General features: G+C 37.2%; 1 protein-coding gene across 2 annotated transcripts in view; it reads right to left on the bottom strand.

Moving 5' to 3' along the window:
- LOC108972549 (probable guanine nucleotide exchange factor MCF2L2) overlaps positions 1-19,319 on the bottom strand; it is a 68,046-nt gene that overhangs the window by 37,054 nt on the left and 11,673 nt on the right. For both annotated transcript variants that reach the window (XM_018939178.1, XM_018939177.1), the window contains exons 3-5: positions 9,612-9,730; positions 9,522-9,560; positions 9,325-9,456 (exon numbers count right to left, since the gene is read on the bottom strand). In XM_018939178.1, coding sequence (XP_018794723.1) covers positions 9,325-9,456; positions 9,522-9,560; positions 9,612-9,730 — 290 coding nt within the window. The remainder of the gene's footprint in view (positions 1-9,324; positions 9,457-9,521; positions 9,561-9,611; positions 9,731-19,319) is intronic.

Below are 19,319 nucleotides of genomic sequence, written 5' to 3' on the forward strand. Positions count from 1 at the left end.
AAACATCTTGATTTGAGTAACGTCAAACTAACTTTAATGGAAATACTTAATAATATATCAAATTGATCTCTCACATCTGGCGCTAAGTTATCATTAGATAAATGTAACATCTTACACATCTGTTGCAAAAAAAAATGTAATAATATTAATATCACTTTTAGGAACATAAGTATACCTACTGTAAATGATATGAAAATTTTAGGACTTATTTTAACTCTCAGTTTAACTTCAAAAAACATTGTTTATATATAAGAAAAAAACTTTTTGAAAGGTTAAATATAATTAAGTTCTTATCCTCACGACTTTCATTCATTCATCCTACAATACTAATCAACGTCGTGAGATCTCTAATTTTATTGGTTATTGACTACCAATCTACGGGCATCATGCAGGCAGCGATTTAAAAAACTCTATCCACCTTATCACATGGCAGTAAGACGCAGCTTAAGGGCCTTTCCAACCTCCAGCACCATAAGCATACTTGCTGAATCCGGAATGCCACATACATATGTATAAACGAAAGACTGAAGTTTAACACATTGCAGCTAATACCAAGGGTATATCTAGGCGCTAACGCTACGGTTGTTGGAACAAAGCTTCCACGAATGGTGAGGTATATAAACATTATAACATATATATATATATATAACATATTTTATATCAATTATATAAAATATTATTATTATATTATTATATATATATTGATATATATATATATATATATATATATAACATATAAGAGATATAAGATTATTTGTAAATTAGAATAACGCTTGCTTTGATTTTTTTATACCTGTCTCTTATACACATCTAGATGTGTATAAGAGACAGATACATATATATATATATATATAATTATTATATAATTGATCGTGTTAAATTTTTTCCGTGTATTTTTTCGAAAAGTGCATTCAAAAACAAAAATTTGAAAAAATTCTCAAAAATATATGAACCTATAATACTTTAACAGTAGTCATAACACTAACTCATAACTACTATTTGAAAATTAAATGTACAAATTAATTTATTCTCTCAGCCGAAGGCCCTGTCGCTAGTGGTGTTATATTTTATAGGTAGTAAATTTATTCACAATTGTATTTCCTTTAATAAATAAATAAATTAATAAAATCAATTAAGAGAAGCTGAGTGTGAATAAACTTAACGCCCTTAAAAGCTGGTATTATGTTATTTTGTATCTGCGCTAGAGTGTGGAGATCGCAATAAATTCCGTTGGTGACGTTAGGGTTGATATGATATTTTAGGCATTCTATAAGATTCTTAAGAGTATCGAATGTGATTGTGTGACGTATTTGGGTTTTAAAAAGAATTTTTGTATTTTTGCTAAGAGAATTAGACTTAAAAATTATTAATTGGTTTCTGAATTGGTTAATAGGACAATTGACGGTTTTGATAATGTTAGGATTCTCCACTGTACGCAGTTTCATTGTTGCAGAATTGTCTAGAAAGCGCATCGGCAACTTTTTTGTCTTTTCCCGGCTTAAAATAAAAACTTGGCGCAAACTCTTCAATGAATGCTTGCCATCTTTTCATTTTTGCAATTGGATTTTTCTTAGACATTGCGAATATGAGCGGCTGATGGTCGGTAAAAATATTTATATTTTTCACTCCATACAAATAATGAAGAAGTTTGTTTCAATGTCCATACAATCGCAAGTAGCTCTCGTTCGTTTGTAGCATAATTTTGTTCGGTAGCTGAGAGTGTTCGTGAAATCATGGTAATTTGACGACCTTTATGGGAAAAAACTGCACCTAAAGCAGTAGAAGAGGCATCTGTTGTAAGCTCGAAAGGTTGATTATAATTTGGGTATTGAAGTAAAGCATCATCTGAAGCTAATATTTGTATCATTCTTTTAAAAGCTTGAAGAGCTTGAGGGTTAAAGTCAAATAACACATTTCTTGAATATTGTGAGCCTACTTGTCCATTTTCTTCGCGAAGGTAAGCTGTCAAAGGCTTGACTATGGCAGCATAGAAATTTATGAAACGCCTTTATTATCCTGATAGTCCCAGAAATTAACATAACGCTCGAAGAGTTTTCGGAGGTTCGTAATTAACAATATCACGAATTTTATCTGAACAAGTTCTAATACTCGCGTTAGTAACAAGAAACACTAGAAACTCCACTTCAGTTTTAAAAAACTTCGATTTTTCAGATGAGACTCTCATTCCGGCGTTCTCAAGGGTTTGAAGTATGTGGTCGATATGCTTTAAATGTGATTGTTCATCTGAAAAATAGATAACTATATCGTCTACATAAACGTGACATCGTCAATGGCCCTTTGAAAAATACTGGGTGCATTTCTTAACCCAAAGGGTAATCTGCAGAATTCATATTTTCCGTAGATTATACTAAACGGTGTTTATTGCCTATCTTTTTCACACATAATGATTTGGTGAAATCCTGACTTAAGATCCAATGTTGTAAAAAACTTGAATTTTCCTAAGTTAAAATGACAGATGCATCCGGAAAAAGGTATCGATATGGAATTTTCATTGAGCTTCCGAAAATCGATCACCATTTTCAGTTTTGGCTTTCCATTGTGAGAACTAAATATCTATACAGAATTTAGTCCACACAACCCGTAAAGCCACACCCTATTGTTCACAACACAACTAGAACAGTGGTCGGCACGCTTACGCTTTATCGTTCAGTCCTTGTCGATCCAGCAATTCTAAATGCCTTTGGTGCCATGCAATGCCTTTTATGTTCCAAGTCTTTTAAAGATAAAAGGGAATATATCCTTAAAACACATTTTGTTAATTTTCATTATACTATTAATTATTACGATAAAAAAGAACGAAAGTGTCTTTTTAATAATAATAATGAAAATTCTTCAACCCATTTAAAGAATATTATTTTAATAAGAAATTGTCATAAAAGGATTGATATAGATAAATGTGTTAAAGATATTTAAACTATTAGTTTTATTATATATATAAATTATTCCCTTCATTTCGAGAACTGCAGAACTTCTTATTTATCTGTTCATTATTTGCTCTGAGATTTGAATAATCGTTTATTTATATATAGCTTTTAGTTTTATTGAATATTTTCATATATTTTTGCTCCAATGTTGTGAAAACATATTTAATTTTCAAATTTCATTAAACAATAATATATTTTATAATTTTTTTTTTGAAGCCATTCATTCAAACCTGAATATACCTTTTGTTAAAGATGAAATTAAAGATTTAATTCAGCATATTTGCACAGGTTAAGTTACCATGACAATCCTTTGGCAGTCATGTTATTAGATGATAGTAATGAAACTATTCGACTTAAAAGACAACATGTTCCAGATCTCCCATTTGGGAATTAAGTTAATGTTTAATTACATATGTTACTGAAATATTAAATGTATAATTAAAATTTTTATAAAAACATTTGTATTTAGAAAATTTTGTAATATTGTATTTTATATATCTCTCATGAGATCAAAAATATAAGTCTAATTATGGTTTTGTTATCAAATTTGCCTATTATTTACTAAAATAAATTGCAAATAAAATGTATTTACCAAAAAAAAAAAAGAATAATTTTGCTAATAAAATTTACTTAATTTTAATTCCAATTTCTCGCTGGGCTACTTTTTTTCGTGCTCACCAACACAGTGACAGATCCTCTCATGCCGACCACTGTTCTAGAAACCCAAGGAGGTTGAGAAACCAGACATGCAAACAAGCAGACTAAGCAACAACAAGCATGCATACGTAGCGGTAAAACCACGCCACTCCCAGCAAGACACGGCATCCTAACGCAACATGTTGCGAATGCGCAGCACAGGCTTGGTGTGGAGTTAGATGGCCGATAATCAGTCAGTCAGCACGAGACAGTGACAGCAGGAATAAAGGGATGTTCAATTTATTCCAGTGTGAGAGCGCTTCAAAAAAACATTTTCCATTATGGCCAGATCGAACAAAATAAGAATTTTTGGGCATTTTAAATTAAAACACCCAACATTTAGTACGAATAAAAATTACTTTATAGTGGTTATTTATTATATGGAGAAACTATTTGAATCCTCTTAAAGTACGAATAAAAATTACTTTATAGTGGTTAGTTATTATATGGAGAAACTATTTGAATCCTTTTAAAGTATATTAGAACAACTGACTTTTGACCTTTCAATGCCCAATAAAAGGATTTAGGCTATTTAGCTCTCAATCATTAAATGCTTTTAATCATTTTAAATTGAAAATAATACTGTGGTGCTTCAAATTACAAAACGTTTCGTCCAATACCTTTAATTTTCACAAATTTTTTTAATTTTCCTTGCTTTAAATTTTTTAAAAGTGGTCTTGAATGATGCAACAAATCCTTCCGTTTACATATTTTTTTAGTAAGATTTCAATCTGGCCATCGCTCGTTTCCAATTGATAAACGTCAAAACCTACTGAACTCGATTAGCTGTCAAAGTTCAGTAGGTTTTGACGTTTAACAATCGCTCTCTCACTTCTAGTGAGAGAGGAGTTAAACATCTCTTTATCTCTGCTACGCAGTGAGTTTATCCTCTAGCTAGTCTTGGTACCCCGATTTGTGAACGCCATCTGTTAAGGGTGAACTTGGTAGTGAGTTTATCCTCTAACCAACTCCACCTTTAACATCGCGGTCGCTAACGCAGTCTTCCGTGGTCCGATAACTTTACGCGACAAAAGTGGTTTTATAGGATATCGTCAGTGAAGCCTACACGAGCGCCGGCAGAAGCAGTCGAGCTTAGTCATCGTAGCACGCGAGTGCCAACGTTCATACCAGGACAGCGTCATTGAAGCCTACAGGAGCGTGGTCTTCGTAGCATGCGAGCGTCAACGTGTACGCCAGGACATTGTCATTGAAGTCTACACGAGCGCCGGTAGAAATAGTCGAGCGTGGTTGTCGTAGCACGGGAGCGCCAACGCACGCCGCATCGTAAGCGAAGCCTACGCGAGCGCAGGCAGATGTAGTTAAGCGCCTTAGGACAGAGCAGCAAGTCGTCTAGTACCCGGGAGCACAGCAGAGCGGGAAACGGTATTGCCCTAACGGACCACACTAAACCGTTACCCTGACAGCACTTCCCTCGGGCGACAACATTACAAGGCGGGGACAATTTTGTAATTTTAATTAAAAATATAATATTAGGTTGTCAAAAAAGTCTTGCGGTATTTTTATTGAATTTTCAATTGTTCATAAAATTTTTTTTGATGACTCATGCCCAGCTCTTGACCGATGCCACGGCTGCTACTATGCCGGTCTCTTTCGGCCAATTCAGCGATTTTATTTAAAACAAAATAAAGTACGATTCGCAAAAAAGCCCCAATGTTTAAAAATTTATTGTAACGAACCATGGATACGGCGAGTTTACCTCAGCAAGTTATACTTGTAAGAAGAAGGTTCAGCAAAAAGATTCGTTACATCATCTTCATCAAATCCCTTTTGGCCTTATTATTAAATCTTTAAGAAGTATTTTTGTTTCTTTTTTAATAAACTGTATTTGTGCGAATTCTCCCCTTAACGGTTGTGTTGTAAGGCAAGGCACTATCTGGTTCAGCAAATGCATCAATATTTTTACTGATTATTTGCCGAAATTGTGCTTGGAGTTTTACTGGAACTGAATTTTCTTCTATTGTTATTAATTTTACTTGCTCACATGGAAGAAAGTTTAATTTTTCTTTACCGTTTCCTGCATCCTTCAACAGAATCGATTTTAGCATCAATATGCTTTAAATTCTAATTCTTCCGGCATAAAAGTTACGTTTTGCAGTAGAATGGAACTTTTCGAAATTTCATTTATAGATTGTTTGCATATTCTGATTTGGATGCTGTGGTTTAGGAATGTATTTGGGTGTAGGTTGATTCTGCTGAGTGCATAGTTTCGGAATACTATTAGGCTGTCGGTAGTAACTTTTATTGCTATCGAATTTATTGGGGTTGGTTTATTAGGATTTGAATTGGAGCTAACACCTGCATGCGGTCCATTATTGTAATATATTTGTTTAAATTGAGACGTTACCGGCTTTTTGAATTTATAAGTATTTCCAACTGCAAGAGCAGTTGGAAGGTCTTTGGGTCTGGAAGAAAAAAGTATATCGCACAATGGACGTCGAAGTCATGATATGAAGACGCGTAAGGCGTTTTCTCTAGCGCACTCATTTAAAGTGACAATAATATCTTTATTTCCGCTATACGTCATGATTTGTTTATTTATGATAAGTGTTTTTTCATAACTTTTTGTCCACCTTATTATAATAATGAGTAATAGAAGGACTATCTTGTCTAAGAATACTTATGTAGCTCTTTCTCCAAAACCTAAACAAACCTTTATCAGCATATTCTTGATCTAGTCTAGCTAAATTTGAGTAAACTGTAAAAAAAACTGTATTAAAAGACGCGAGGGTGGTATTTGCGGAACTAATAATTTTGTAATTTTGCGATGTAATATTTTTCCGAGCCCTCCGAGTAGTAATTAATGGCGAATTCTGTTGCAGTTCGCCAAGCGGGATAAGAACCAGAACGTCGACTAAATTCAGTTGTTTTCTGCTACTAATGGATTATTTGAAACGGGTACTTATTTTTCAACGCCACGTGGTTGCAACTGACATTTTTATAATTCCCAAAGGGGCTAGTAAAGAAAATTCAGTAAGTTCCGTTTCTAGTTGTTGAAATTATTTAAGATCTGTTTTTTTTTATAATTAATACAAACTTTTTATAAGTTTTATGACTGACACTAAATTAATTCAAATATCAGAAGTAATATTCCTTCTGTAACACTATATTTAACATGTGTCCTTTTTTGAGGTTACTAAATAGCACTATATTGCACTTATACTTTTTAAGATTATTTCTTTGAACGCTAACCTTTTCTTCGAAAAAAAAGTATGATACAAGGGAATTTTATGCAAACTGCGATTTATTTGAATTGGAAATTAGATTCCTTTGAAACCACTCATATAGCACTCTAATAAATTGTAGATTTTTTATAATTAATATATTTTTAAATAACCACTTGGAAATTGTTTAAATAATCACTTACACTTTTAAATACTTCTATTTAATTTGTTGTTTCGTAGTCCGTCGGGATTCCTTATGCTCTTCCGGTATTTGTGGGTTTCTGGTGATTTAGAAATCCAAATTTTCATGGTACTTTGTTGTTTTTGCAAGTCCTTGGCTTTTGAGTTTTACGCCAGTTCAACACATAATTATTTTATTTAGAAACTTTATTTGTGATGTTAAGAGTTCCACGTTTACATTACATCTGTCTTAACTATGTATGCTAAAGCAAAAGTATATATTTCGCTGCTTTTCTATATTGGTGCAGCAACAATTTACTTGTGATATTTACCAACGGTAAAATATCGTTGTTGCTATGCGATCTTACTCTTCAGGTGATCTTGCTGTTAGCAGCTTTATCATTGCGAGAGTATTGATGTGCAACTGAACGTAGTTAGCATTCCAGCATAAAGAGCCCAGCATAAACGTGCGTAACATTCAAAGCTATATATGTTATGTTAGCTGACCAATTCCTCTTATGTTAGTTGTTTTCTTAACTAAGGTTAACTTATATAAGGTTGTCAAATATCTCTCATCCGCTTTTTTGCTCTTTATTCAATACTTTATAAAACGTGTTACAGTTATCGGATTTTGTTCAAAAATGCGTGGTTTCGTTCGATAAGCTGTTTCCACTTCTAGTTCTAGATAGCAACTTCATAGTACCCCCTTGTAGAAGCCCTTCCTTATTTGCGAAGAACTTGGTCAGCCACTTTTCACAAGCCTCTTTTGAGTTCAACAGGGAGCACGTGACACTCACTTGGCGCTATGTGCAGGCTATATATGATGTAATAAAACCTCCCATTCGAGTGTCCGTAGCTTCTGACGAGTTATCAACGAGTTAGAATGTGTGGTCTGGCGTTGTCCTGGTGGAACACCACACCCTTCCTGTTGGAGACTTCTGGACGCTTCTGGTCGATCGCCTGCTTTAAGGGGTCAGTTTTTCTCAGTAGATGGTAGTATTAAGCGTCTGCCCATATGGGAGCAGCTCATAGTGGATGATTCCCTTCCAATCCTACCAAACACACAGCAAAACCTTCCTGGCCGTCAATCCCGGCTTGGCCACTGTTTGGGATTATTCACAAGCCTTCGACCACGACCGCTTTCGCTTCACTTTGTCGTATGTGACCTATTTTTCGTTTTCAGTTACCACCCGCTTCAAAAATGGTTTGAGTTCGTTCGCAGCATATCGGTGGCGTTGATTCGGCCCAGAAGGTTTTCTTTGCGTCAAATCATGCGGCACCCAAACATCACGCTTGTTTGTGTATCCAGCCTTCTGCAGATGGTTTAAAATGGTTTGGTTTGGACGAAGTCACGAGATGCCATATGCCGGTCTAGCTGGATGTTTTCTATGACTTGATCGGCTTACCCATGGTGTTGTTTTCACCCGCTCTGAATCGTCGAATCCATTCCTCCGCAGTTCGAAGTAATAGAGTACCATCCCCCAAAACAGCGTTAATCTCACGGAACGTTTCTCTAGCTAATTCGCCTTTCACGAAGTAAAACTTAAAATAGCGCGAATTTCGGCGTTAGTGGACCCCATGTTTACAAGTCTATAATTGTTTAACGCAATATCCAAACTAATCTTGCATAGCGTCATTTTTTAGGTTCGGTCAAGACCTTTCATAGATGTATGGTATTGCCAGATACGAGCTCTGTAGTGCTTTATACATAGGCGCGAAATTCAAAAGACAAAAAGACAGATATTTGACAACTTATTATAATATATTTAATCAATGTCGCAGTCCCCAATTTCAAAAGCAGTGCAACTTTTGCAACCGATGAACCCAATCAAAATAAAACTATTGCAGGTTGTAGCACTACTGAAAACTCTTTACTCTTGTCGTGTTATTTTAAATCAATGTTAGAAGATGAGTAAATTGTGACCGATTTACTCGTAACATTTGGCGGAAGCGATTCTCATCCATGGAAGTCAGAATATTTTCACACCAATGGTGTGCACAGAAAAGTTAACTGCAGGGGCGAAAATCGGTATATTTCGTAGATGTTATGAAAGCACTTGCACAGCTCATTAAAGTTAAGTGAAAGAACTTCTTAAAGTCAATACACAATTGGACAAGATAGTAACTAAGTTAAAAGTACGCATTGACGTAGAATTTAAGTGACATATTTTTAGAAATGTGAATTGAATAGAGTGTAGAAAACATAAAATACAAAACATTACAGTTGATGAAATACACTCAGATAAAATAATTAACTGATATGCCCCAACGTCCCAATACATGTACTTCCCATGCCATACACACTACTTTTGGATACTTACAACCTTCGAAAATTTGCGTCGTCTCCTTTATTACCGAAGGCAGATACGGAATCATTGGAAAAATCCAATATATTGGTAGGAATCCATCCTTCTTTGCAATTTTCAGTTGAACCAAATAATCTCACATACCACCTATGAAATAATCACTTTTAAATATTTGGTAACTTAAAATATAATTTAAATAGTATAGTATGTACCTCAAGTTAAGCTCTGGTTTAAAGTCACGTAATTTCTCTCTGAAATTTATAAATTTTGTATTATTTAATATCTCATAATTTTTCATGTACCTCGAAAACGTATCGCCCTCAGTTGTTTTTATAATTTCCACTAGATCTCCTCTAGATAATGATATTGAATCGGGTGAGTCCGCCAAAAAATCTTGATTTATTACTAGAATGTTGTCAATCTAAAATGAATTAAATTTTAATAAAAATGAAGTTCGTTTTCCAGTTTTCTAATTCACGTATACCAATTATTTATTTATCTTAATTAAATTCACATTAAACGCTATTTTCAAATCGATAATATTTCACTGTTACTTCTCTAAATTTTGTAACATAGTACACATTTTGATTATCAGAATACTGTATTTTAACTCAATAAACAAACCCAATAATACCAACAGTAAATTCTTTGTATAGTGTCAAACTTCAGAAAAATTTATCTTATACATACATCAAATTGAAACGCTATTTAGTTATGTGCCCGCATAAGGTCCGGACCACACCACGAAAAAACTAAAAAATGTAGTAAAATAGAAGGTTCTAATGTACGGTTCACCGTCGATTTTGCAATGTAAGTACTCTATGTATAGAATATGTTGAACCGATTTGGCTGAAAATCGTTGCGGAGGTAGCTGAGAACCAAGCGACGGGCAAAAGCTTTTATCATTTTATATAAAAAGTCAAAATAATTAATATATGTATAAAGAAAAAAAATTTTTTGTTTTCAAATCATAATCATGTAAAAGTCACTTGAATTTTTTTTTAATAAAAAAAAGAACAAAATAACCTCACCCAGCTACTGCCAGAGTACAGTAATTTTTGATTTCATGCATATACATGCGTATGTGTATCTTCGACAACAACGCAATAAGGATATGATACAAGTCCAAGCGAGCTGGGCAGCGGAATTAGATCTGGTTTGTTTATAAGAACATGCTTCTTGTTTATAATAAAAGGGTAATAGATTAGACCTATACAATACTAATATATTAGTTAAAATGCTCTTGCAACATGTCGCTAGTTTTGTTCAACAACGGATACAAACAACCGATTAATTAATTAAGAAATGGGGTTACGTATTGTACATATAGATAATCAGGATGAAAAGACGAGTTGAAATACGGATATATGTATGCCCGGTCATCACGGCAAGCTTGGTACACTTGCTGCTGGAAAAATAGAGAACGAGTTTATAGATGGCGTAATCGGAACACTGTTACGTCCACAAAACACGATTAACCGAAAGTTAATAAAGTTCCCGCTCTCTAATAGGTTGAATGTATATACATGTATCCCAAAATATTCAAGATAATTAGGCTAACCTCCTACAACCAACATTGTAAAAATAGACAAAATTTCACCCCATCCCCACATAACGGTTCTATTAAAAACTACTTAAGGATTTCCAATAAGAAGGATATGATTTCTAAGTGTCGTTTCGAGCATGTGTCATGATCAACAATTTTTTTTCTTGTATTCAGTAATGTTTACAATTTCAACCTGATTCGAAGCGATCTAAGTGTTGTTTATCAGAGTGGAAAAAAATACATATAGTAAATTTAGAAATGAGTTCGAAAATAAATAAACAGACCATTTGTTGCTGCGTGTTATAAGATTTATAGTTTGACATCAGACACTCCTGAGCTAGTCTCTTGGCAGTTAGCAACAAACTGACTAACAGCACCCTCTCAACGCAAAAGTATATCTCCGAAAACCCCAATGAACTCAGATATCCCAAGATTTCGGGAATAAAATGGGTATGGTCGGATAGAGGAGATCCAGATCAAGAATATATATATAGTTATAGCCGCAGGAAGCGGATTCCTGTGGAATACATCAAGAGTGAGCTTGCCAAGCAAGAACAAATAATTTTTCATCTCACTAATGTCAAAAATTATATAACAAAAATACCAATGTCATTATTTTTTATTGGCCTTGTACTCAGCGTTAACAACAAAGAAATTTTTGAGAGCTCTGTCATAGAATTGTATGCTTTGAACCACCAAGACAATGACCTAATCCAGGGGCATAGATGCCAAGATTCATCTGAATGCACTGAATCGAAAGAAACAGCAGTCTTCTGTGGGCACTATGGAGAAGAGCACACTGAATCATGCAAAGGCTGCAAAGTATACAAGCAAACTGCCCAACGATTTTTTTACATTACAATGAATAAACCACCAGTCCAGTAATCAATAAGGAAATCGGTCTACTCTATTCAGTCAAATTATTCTTGGCACTACCTTTGCCAGCTTGTTGCGGAACGGTCCCCAGGTTTCGTCATGTAACCCTTCTTAAACTGTTAATGAGGAATCAACATTGATAAAAATGACAAATGCTTATTCTGCAAATGGTAATGCAGGTGAGTGCTTAATTTTCACAAATGATTGCTCTACTAATGACATCAATTAATCAATGCATGTAAGACCTAAACTTACCTTACGGAATGCCAACGGCATATGCAAAAGCAGGTAGGAAGTTGAACACTATGTCAAAACTAACTCCAACGATGTTCTACTTCTAGCAGAAATTCATTTCAATGATCGGTCATATTTTAAAATAGCAAAGATCTTATAAAATCAAATCACCCTAGTGGCAATGCAAGAAACGGAGCTGCAGTTCTTATGAAATCAGGTATTTCTTACACTGGACTTGAATCTTGGGTTCAGGTAACAATGGTCATCTTGCCCAGCCTTCACGGAAATTTAATGTTAGCTGCCTTATACAATCTGCAGCAGGACAAGTATGTGTAAATTATGAACCAATTTGGTAGTAAATTCATTGCTGATGTGGATTAAATCCAAAAAACTCATGGAGGGGTTCATCGCTCTCAAATCAAAGCCAATGTGTTTGCCACACTCCTCCAAAACACTGAAAAAGAATTTAGTGACGGATCTAGCAATGTGGCAGTCAGCAATTTTTTGAATGTTGTGAAGCGTGCTGAGCTTATTTTAATTCTTAAACAATTGAACCATGTAATAGGGTAGAAGGCTTTATTGCTGATGCTATGGAAATAATAAATACTGCCCTGCCGTGCTCCTTGATATCTGTCTGAAGTCTACCATCTGAGCCTATTATAAAAAGAAGAAAAAAACCTGCCAATGTCTTTTTATTTGCTGCTAAAGTCGCACTCCCACGTTCGCAAGTTCTTCACTAGATACCTCTCTAACACAGAGTACTCGCCCCCTGCGTGTGTATGCAAAAAATATTTGTGTGTTACAATTGATAAGAGACGCGCAGTTGGAAAGATCACGTAAAAATAAAAAGACCTCAGTTAAGATTAAAGTTGGCGCAGCTAAACTGACCTCTTAGGCCAAGATCCCATCTTTGCCAATAAGACAAAGAACAGCTCGATGTAACATTGCTGCCGTTCAGGCAAGTAATGCTGAAGTTATCAATTTGAAGATTTCAAAACGTTCCCAAGGAAAAGCCCCACTCCTTTGAAGAGATGAAGTAAGATCTGGCTGCACGTAGTATCTCAAAAGACAGCAAATAGCGAAGAGAAGAAACGACTGGCAAGCCGTTGGTAGCACAGTTATAACCGAGTAATTGATGTCTACGCCAGTAAAGTAGAAGGTAGGATCCATTACGATTTGGTAAAATCCTTACACTAAATCAATTGTCATGAAGTATAAAGATCTATATAACTTGTCTAGTACCTCGTCAATATTTGTCATTTACAGTGATACTATGTAAGTTGCGGTTAATACTTTTTTTTAAATCACATATTTTATTTGTTTATTTACTACCGCCTTATGCACCTCAAGGTTTTTATAGGATTTAACCTAGATTGGATCTTCATGAATTGTTTCTGCGATTTCTGCGACGAATACTTTCAGAGCTGTAGCGGTTTCGTCCATGCCTCTGCACCATATAGCAAGACGGAAATAATGAGAGACTTATAGAATTTTGTTTTTGTTCGTCGAGAGAGGACTTCGCTTAGTCCGAAGTAGCACCTGTTGGCAAGAGAAATCTCGCGTTGAATTTCGAGACTGAGGTGGTTGTTGGTGTTGATTCTACTAAGAGACGAAATTATCTAAGACTTCAAAATTATGACTGTCAACCGTGGTCGTAATATAAAGACATTTGTTGTTCAAAGTTCAAAGCAAAAGCTACAAAGTCACACCTTGGAGGTAACTCCAATCTGCTCATTGGGTTTGGCCCTTTGTGGAGATTTGTGGTGGCTGTGGTTAAAAGGTTGAAAAAGGTCACACGAAAGAGATCCGCCTTTTCTGGAACCTCGTTTGGTATCGAACGGCTCGGAGAGGTCCTAGCCAATCATGGCAGAGATTTTGGTGTTGCTCAACGTTAGTTTACACAACCGTATTAGTTTTGCGTGGATACCAAATTCAGACATCGCGGCATTAAGGCAGCTCCTTTTCGTGCTGTCTGAAGCAGCTTTGAAATCGAAAAAGAGGCGATGTACTCTACGATGTAGAGGGGGGGGCCTGGCGCTGTTTGCGGAGCCTACCAGGAAGGATGATGACGACATGACCTCCTGCAGCAGCTCTCGCCTGGCGAAAGAGCCTGGTGCCGCTGAAACAGCAACGACCACCGCCAAGACCCCAGCCAAAAGGTGAAGCGGGTCGGACTCGGAAGAGTCACATCGGCAGAGCCCTACGGTGCTCGTAGAAGAGAGAGAGAAGGCGCAGAAGAGGTGGGCAACGCAATCTTCCGGAAGAGGAGGGCGGAAGATTTGCCACTTATGCATAGCATGACAATGTTCATCCCCCGATGCGGGGACAAGTCCTATGAGTTCGCCCTAAGTCTGGTGAAAAGTCAGAATCGGTGCCTCAGCATTTTGTCCTGGCGCGTCGTAAGCAGCAAGATGGAGGAATTAGGAAACATGAAATGTTGGAGACTGGGCAGGCAGTGCCAGCGACAACCACCGACGTACCGGATGTCGGCCAGAGAGCGGAGCTAGTCTCCACGCAAGAACTCCTCGACGGGCTAGTAGACCCATTGGATGGCAGTGCAATGGACTGCGGGGAACAGGATTTGCCCTTCCTCGAACCCATATTATAATGGCTGGCAATGCGGAGATCGCCCAGGTGAACCTGCGTCACATGGCAGCAGCTTCGTCTGTAATAGCGATCCAAGAGCCTTGGGTCCATAGAGGGGAGGTCAAGGGCCTCATAACGGAGTCAAATAAGGTAATCTGGGATCTATCTAGCGAGAGAACTAGAACTTGCATAGCTGCCAGGAATAACATTGAGGGACTTCGTCCTGGCTTCAGCCTACTTCCCGGGGCAGGTATCCGCGGCACCCTCGGAGGTGATGGAAAGGCTGGTGGAGCACTGTAGAAGGCACAGGCTTCCCCTAATCATAGGCCGTGACGCAAACGCTCACAAGTTGGAATGGGGCAGCAAGAACTGCAACGTAAGAGGTGAGTCTCTTTTAGAGTACTTAGTAGGTAGTAACATAGCGATAGAAAATTCCTAACTATAAGCAGGAGGGAGGTGCTGGACATCACCTTGAGCAATGAACCTGCGGATTGGTCTCACATTGGAGAGTCTCGACGGAGCCCTCCTTGTAGAACCACAGAATTGTAAGGTGCCCCTAAAAGTGCCCACAGACCGCCGTAATTGTCGCTGGTGGTCAAGGAACTGACTCTGCTTCGTTTTGTTATCCGTCAGGTAGCCAAACACACTTCTGTAAATAACGGCTGAGGGGTGTGGAAAAGGCAAGGTAGTCTCGTCCCAGAGGATGGAAAAGATAAGTGGCAGCATACCATTGGCCCTCCTCCCGACGGACAGTGCTACCAAAATGGTTAACTTCAGGAAAATGTTTAAAGTCACCCTCGGCAGTAAAGCCGAATGGAACGATTAAAACCTCCATTTGATGTTGAGGAATAGCAGGTTAAAGTGGTACACCCATCGATGGCCCGAAAATGTTGGAGGGAATCGGCGCAGGGATTGTGGGCCCATGTACTAAGCTTTCCATACCCATGGGAGAGTTCCCGAGTATTTTCCAGCCAGAAGTTTATGCCATAAGCCGGTTTATAGATCGCAATGAGCGAATAGCCAAGCGGCTCAGGCTACTAGTAGCATGGTACACTGGTCACTGCAAACTGAATCTGCATAGCATGGGCCTCTCCTCTTGCACTAACTGCCGGTTCTGCGACAGGGAGCCTGAAACCCCGGAGCACCTGCTGATCGACTGCACAGCAGTCTGTAGACGCAGGATTAAGTCATGATAGAACAGAGGTCGCGGTGCATTACTCATCTTTTAATCAATCAATCAATAATATCTCCTGGTAAGCCGACATACTGGCAGAGTGAAAAAAAAAATATAACAGACTTAATAGATTTTGTTGTAGTCAAAAATATAGATAGATCGCTTATGACAGTTGATACACGTACAGACTTATCATCTGATCATTCACCTGTAGTAATAATGTTACATAAACAGCCCATGCTATTTGAGCCAAGAGTTCCTCTAATTTCATGATGTACTATCAATAAACCAATTGGTTTCAGAAAGCTCACTAATAATGAAATAGAAAAACTTGTAAATGAGAAAAGAAAAGCTAGACGTGAATGTCAGTTAAGTATCTCCCCTTCAACTGTCCGTCTTCCTACATACCAATAAATCTGTTACCCTATATTTCTAAAATATTAAGTGTTACTATCAAAAATGTATATATTGGGTTTTCGTGCTAAACATGGGCCTGTGGAGCAAGTAAACAACGAAATCAGGAAAGCATCCATTAAAGGAGGAGAATTTATATCAGAAGAACGAGCAATAAGGGCTGGTGTACCACAGGGTAGCGTGCTAGGCCCAACTCTTTACATAATATATACAGCAGATATTCCACCAGCTATTAACATCCACTTTTGCGGATGAAACAGCTCTAGTAAGCCGTAACAAATGCTCCATCAGATTATCAATTTTGTCGTAGAATGGCTGGTCAACTAGCGCATAAATATTAAGGAGCAAAAATTCAAGCATGTTGCATTCTCGCTAAGACCCAAACGAATGAAGTTACTTATCTTGGGATTCACCTGGATCGAAAGCTCACGCGGTGACAACAAACAGCGAGTAAAATAACTTGCATGAAGTTAAAAGCAGCACATTTTAATTGACTTTTAAACAAAAATTCTAAAATAAGCCTAGACAACAAGTCCTGTTATACAATGCATTCATAGAACTGATTTGGATGTACGGCATTCAACTGTGGGGTACGTCCTGTGTAACCAACATTAATATGTATAATACAAAGGTTTCAATCTAAAATGCTTAGATCGCGGTTGCACCATGGTACATGCGTAATGAAAACATTCACAAAGATCTTGATATTACTATGTTAAAAAAAAAATAGACGACAGCATAATAAGATATACTTGTATTTCTTAACTTCGCGGACATCCAAAACCATTGGCTAAAGCCTTGGTAAATTCCTGCAAACAAACACGTTTAAAAAGGAGTGATCTACCAGCCTACTAGAGAGCAACGTTCTATTAAAAAAGCTCACCCACATTATTGATCTTCTTTAGTTTTAAACAGATTTACGATTTGAATACCTACTTATTGTTAGGCTTTACCAATAAATAAAGTAATATTAAAAAATTTTAGTGTTATTTGCGTATGCCGGCATATTTGAAATCACATGGTAATATAAAATGACTCGCGTACCTTTGAGTCAAGGGATGGGGTGTGAAATTTCCTTTCATCTGAATATAGGGACCTCTTAAAACATCAGTCGCAAATTTTTTCTTCGGAGTTGTTGTGTAGTGTTATTTGTTTCATTGCAAAATATAGCAGGAGGTATTTTCACAGCCAGTGAGTGTTCAATAAAATGATCACTAAAAATATAAACCAAAAAATTTTTCTTCAAAACTCTGAGGGTCTCGCTATTCTCGATCTGACCCGTTTTTATTACGACAAAGAGCTGAAGCAGCAATCGTGCTATCCTAACTTGTTTGAATTCGTTGCGATACAAACATCAGTAAATACAAGCTTTACAAGAAAGCTGAATTGGCGCTGCTGGAAGAAATCCAAAACACTTGAACTGTATACACACAACGAATTGTTTTGAAAGAATGGTTACCACAGCATATATTAAAAGTACAAAAACATAATAGGGGGATTCGCTTACCCTTTCAAACTCATGCAAGGTGCACGGATTGCACTGATTTCAGAGTCTTCCCATAAGTTTCTTCACAACAACAAAACACGCGCAGAAAAATATTTGCAATGGCTGTAAAATATAATACACCGACAGTTTTCGACAAGTGCTCGCTCTGAGAAGTCGTGTTTCGCTCTTTACGCATTGTTGACATTCTGCGCATCGTACATTTTCGGATACGTACACGTGTTTACAKTTAGAAATCTTCTTGTRTTCTTTCAATCCATAAGTGTATTGCAGATAAGTGCATCAAGTGTGAAGATTTGTTTAAKATGGCCCCCGGGCCGCCCAACCTTGGGGATAACAGGTTTGCATTGCTTGCCCCTGGATCCCACCCAAAAAGAAAGAAACCCACCTCAACTTTCCTGACATGCCGCAGGCCAAGAAAAAAACCCCGAAATATATTCGCATTAGTGCAACGGACYCAAACAAGCCAATTTCGAAGTATTCTTGCTTCGCTGTCCACAAAGCCTTAGAAGCTTTAGCAAAGAAATCATCTCAATTTCTGAATTGCGTGCTGGTAATCTTCTGCTGCTGGTAAAAAATAACCAAATTGCCCAAAAGTTCATTTCAGCGAAAAAACTTCCTGGTGTGAGTGAAATTGAAGCAAAATACCATGACAACCTCAATAGCGTGAAAGGTACAATCTTCGCTCCCTGTCTCAGCAATGTCAGCGAGAAAGAGATAATAGAAAACATGAGAAGACAAAGTGTAGTCGATGTTTACAAATTTACTAGGCGGACGGAGGGAGTACCACTACCCCAACCCACGGGTGTAGTTTTACTTACCTTTGATCTTTTTGAGTTACCTGAAAAGGTAGAAGTATCTTGGAGAAGTGCAAAAGTAAAACCCTATTACCCCAACCCAATGCGATGCAAATCTTGCCAACTGCTTGGGCATACCGCGAAACGATGCAATAAACCTCTCGTGTGTGCTTCTTGCAGTCTTCCTATTCATTCTTTACCTTGCACGCGGACATTATGTGCAAACTGCTCAGGAGATCACCCATCCTCTGCCAACACTTGTCCAAAATATGTACAAACGAAGGAGATACTAAAAATAAAATGTCAAAATAGATGCTCCATGAGAGAAGCAATTAAACTCTACCAAGCACAATCAACCTCCAATTTTCTTGATATACCTACACATTCTTTAGTCAACAAATCACCTATTACGACTTCACACGATCTTTCTTCCAACAACTCACCACCGGAAAACTCACCTCAAAACATCAGCAATCAACAAGTCAGCAATAGCTCAGTCTCCTCTTTCACTCCTGTTCCACAGTCTTTCACACATACACAATTAACCCTCGAATCAACTCTCGCCAACATTATCGCTCAATCCAACTCCTATCAATATAACGCAGGTTCACCTGCATTCTCAACAGAGACAACTGATACCTTCGTTATCAATCTCTGCCTCACGCAAAACAATTCAGATTACAAAGCCATCAACGATGCTCTGATCATGTCAGTAGACGATCACTAAGTATTCACCACTCTCAACATAGCATACAAACACCTCCTTAGCAACCTCTTCTAGCAACAATGTTTAATATCCTACAGTGGAATATGCAAGGATACTACAACAACTTTCACGAATTGGATATACTAATTAAAGAATACGCTCCAAGTTTTATT

This window comes from Bactrocera latifrons, unplaced genomic scaffold (assembly GCF_001853355.1).
Source record: "Bactrocera latifrons isolate USDA-ARS-PBARC rearing strain unplaced genomic scaffold, ASM185335v1 scaffold_406, whole genome shotgun sequence".
NCBI classification, from domain to species: Eukaryota; Metazoa; Arthropoda; class Insecta; order Diptera; family Tephritidae; genus Bactrocera; species Bactrocera latifrons.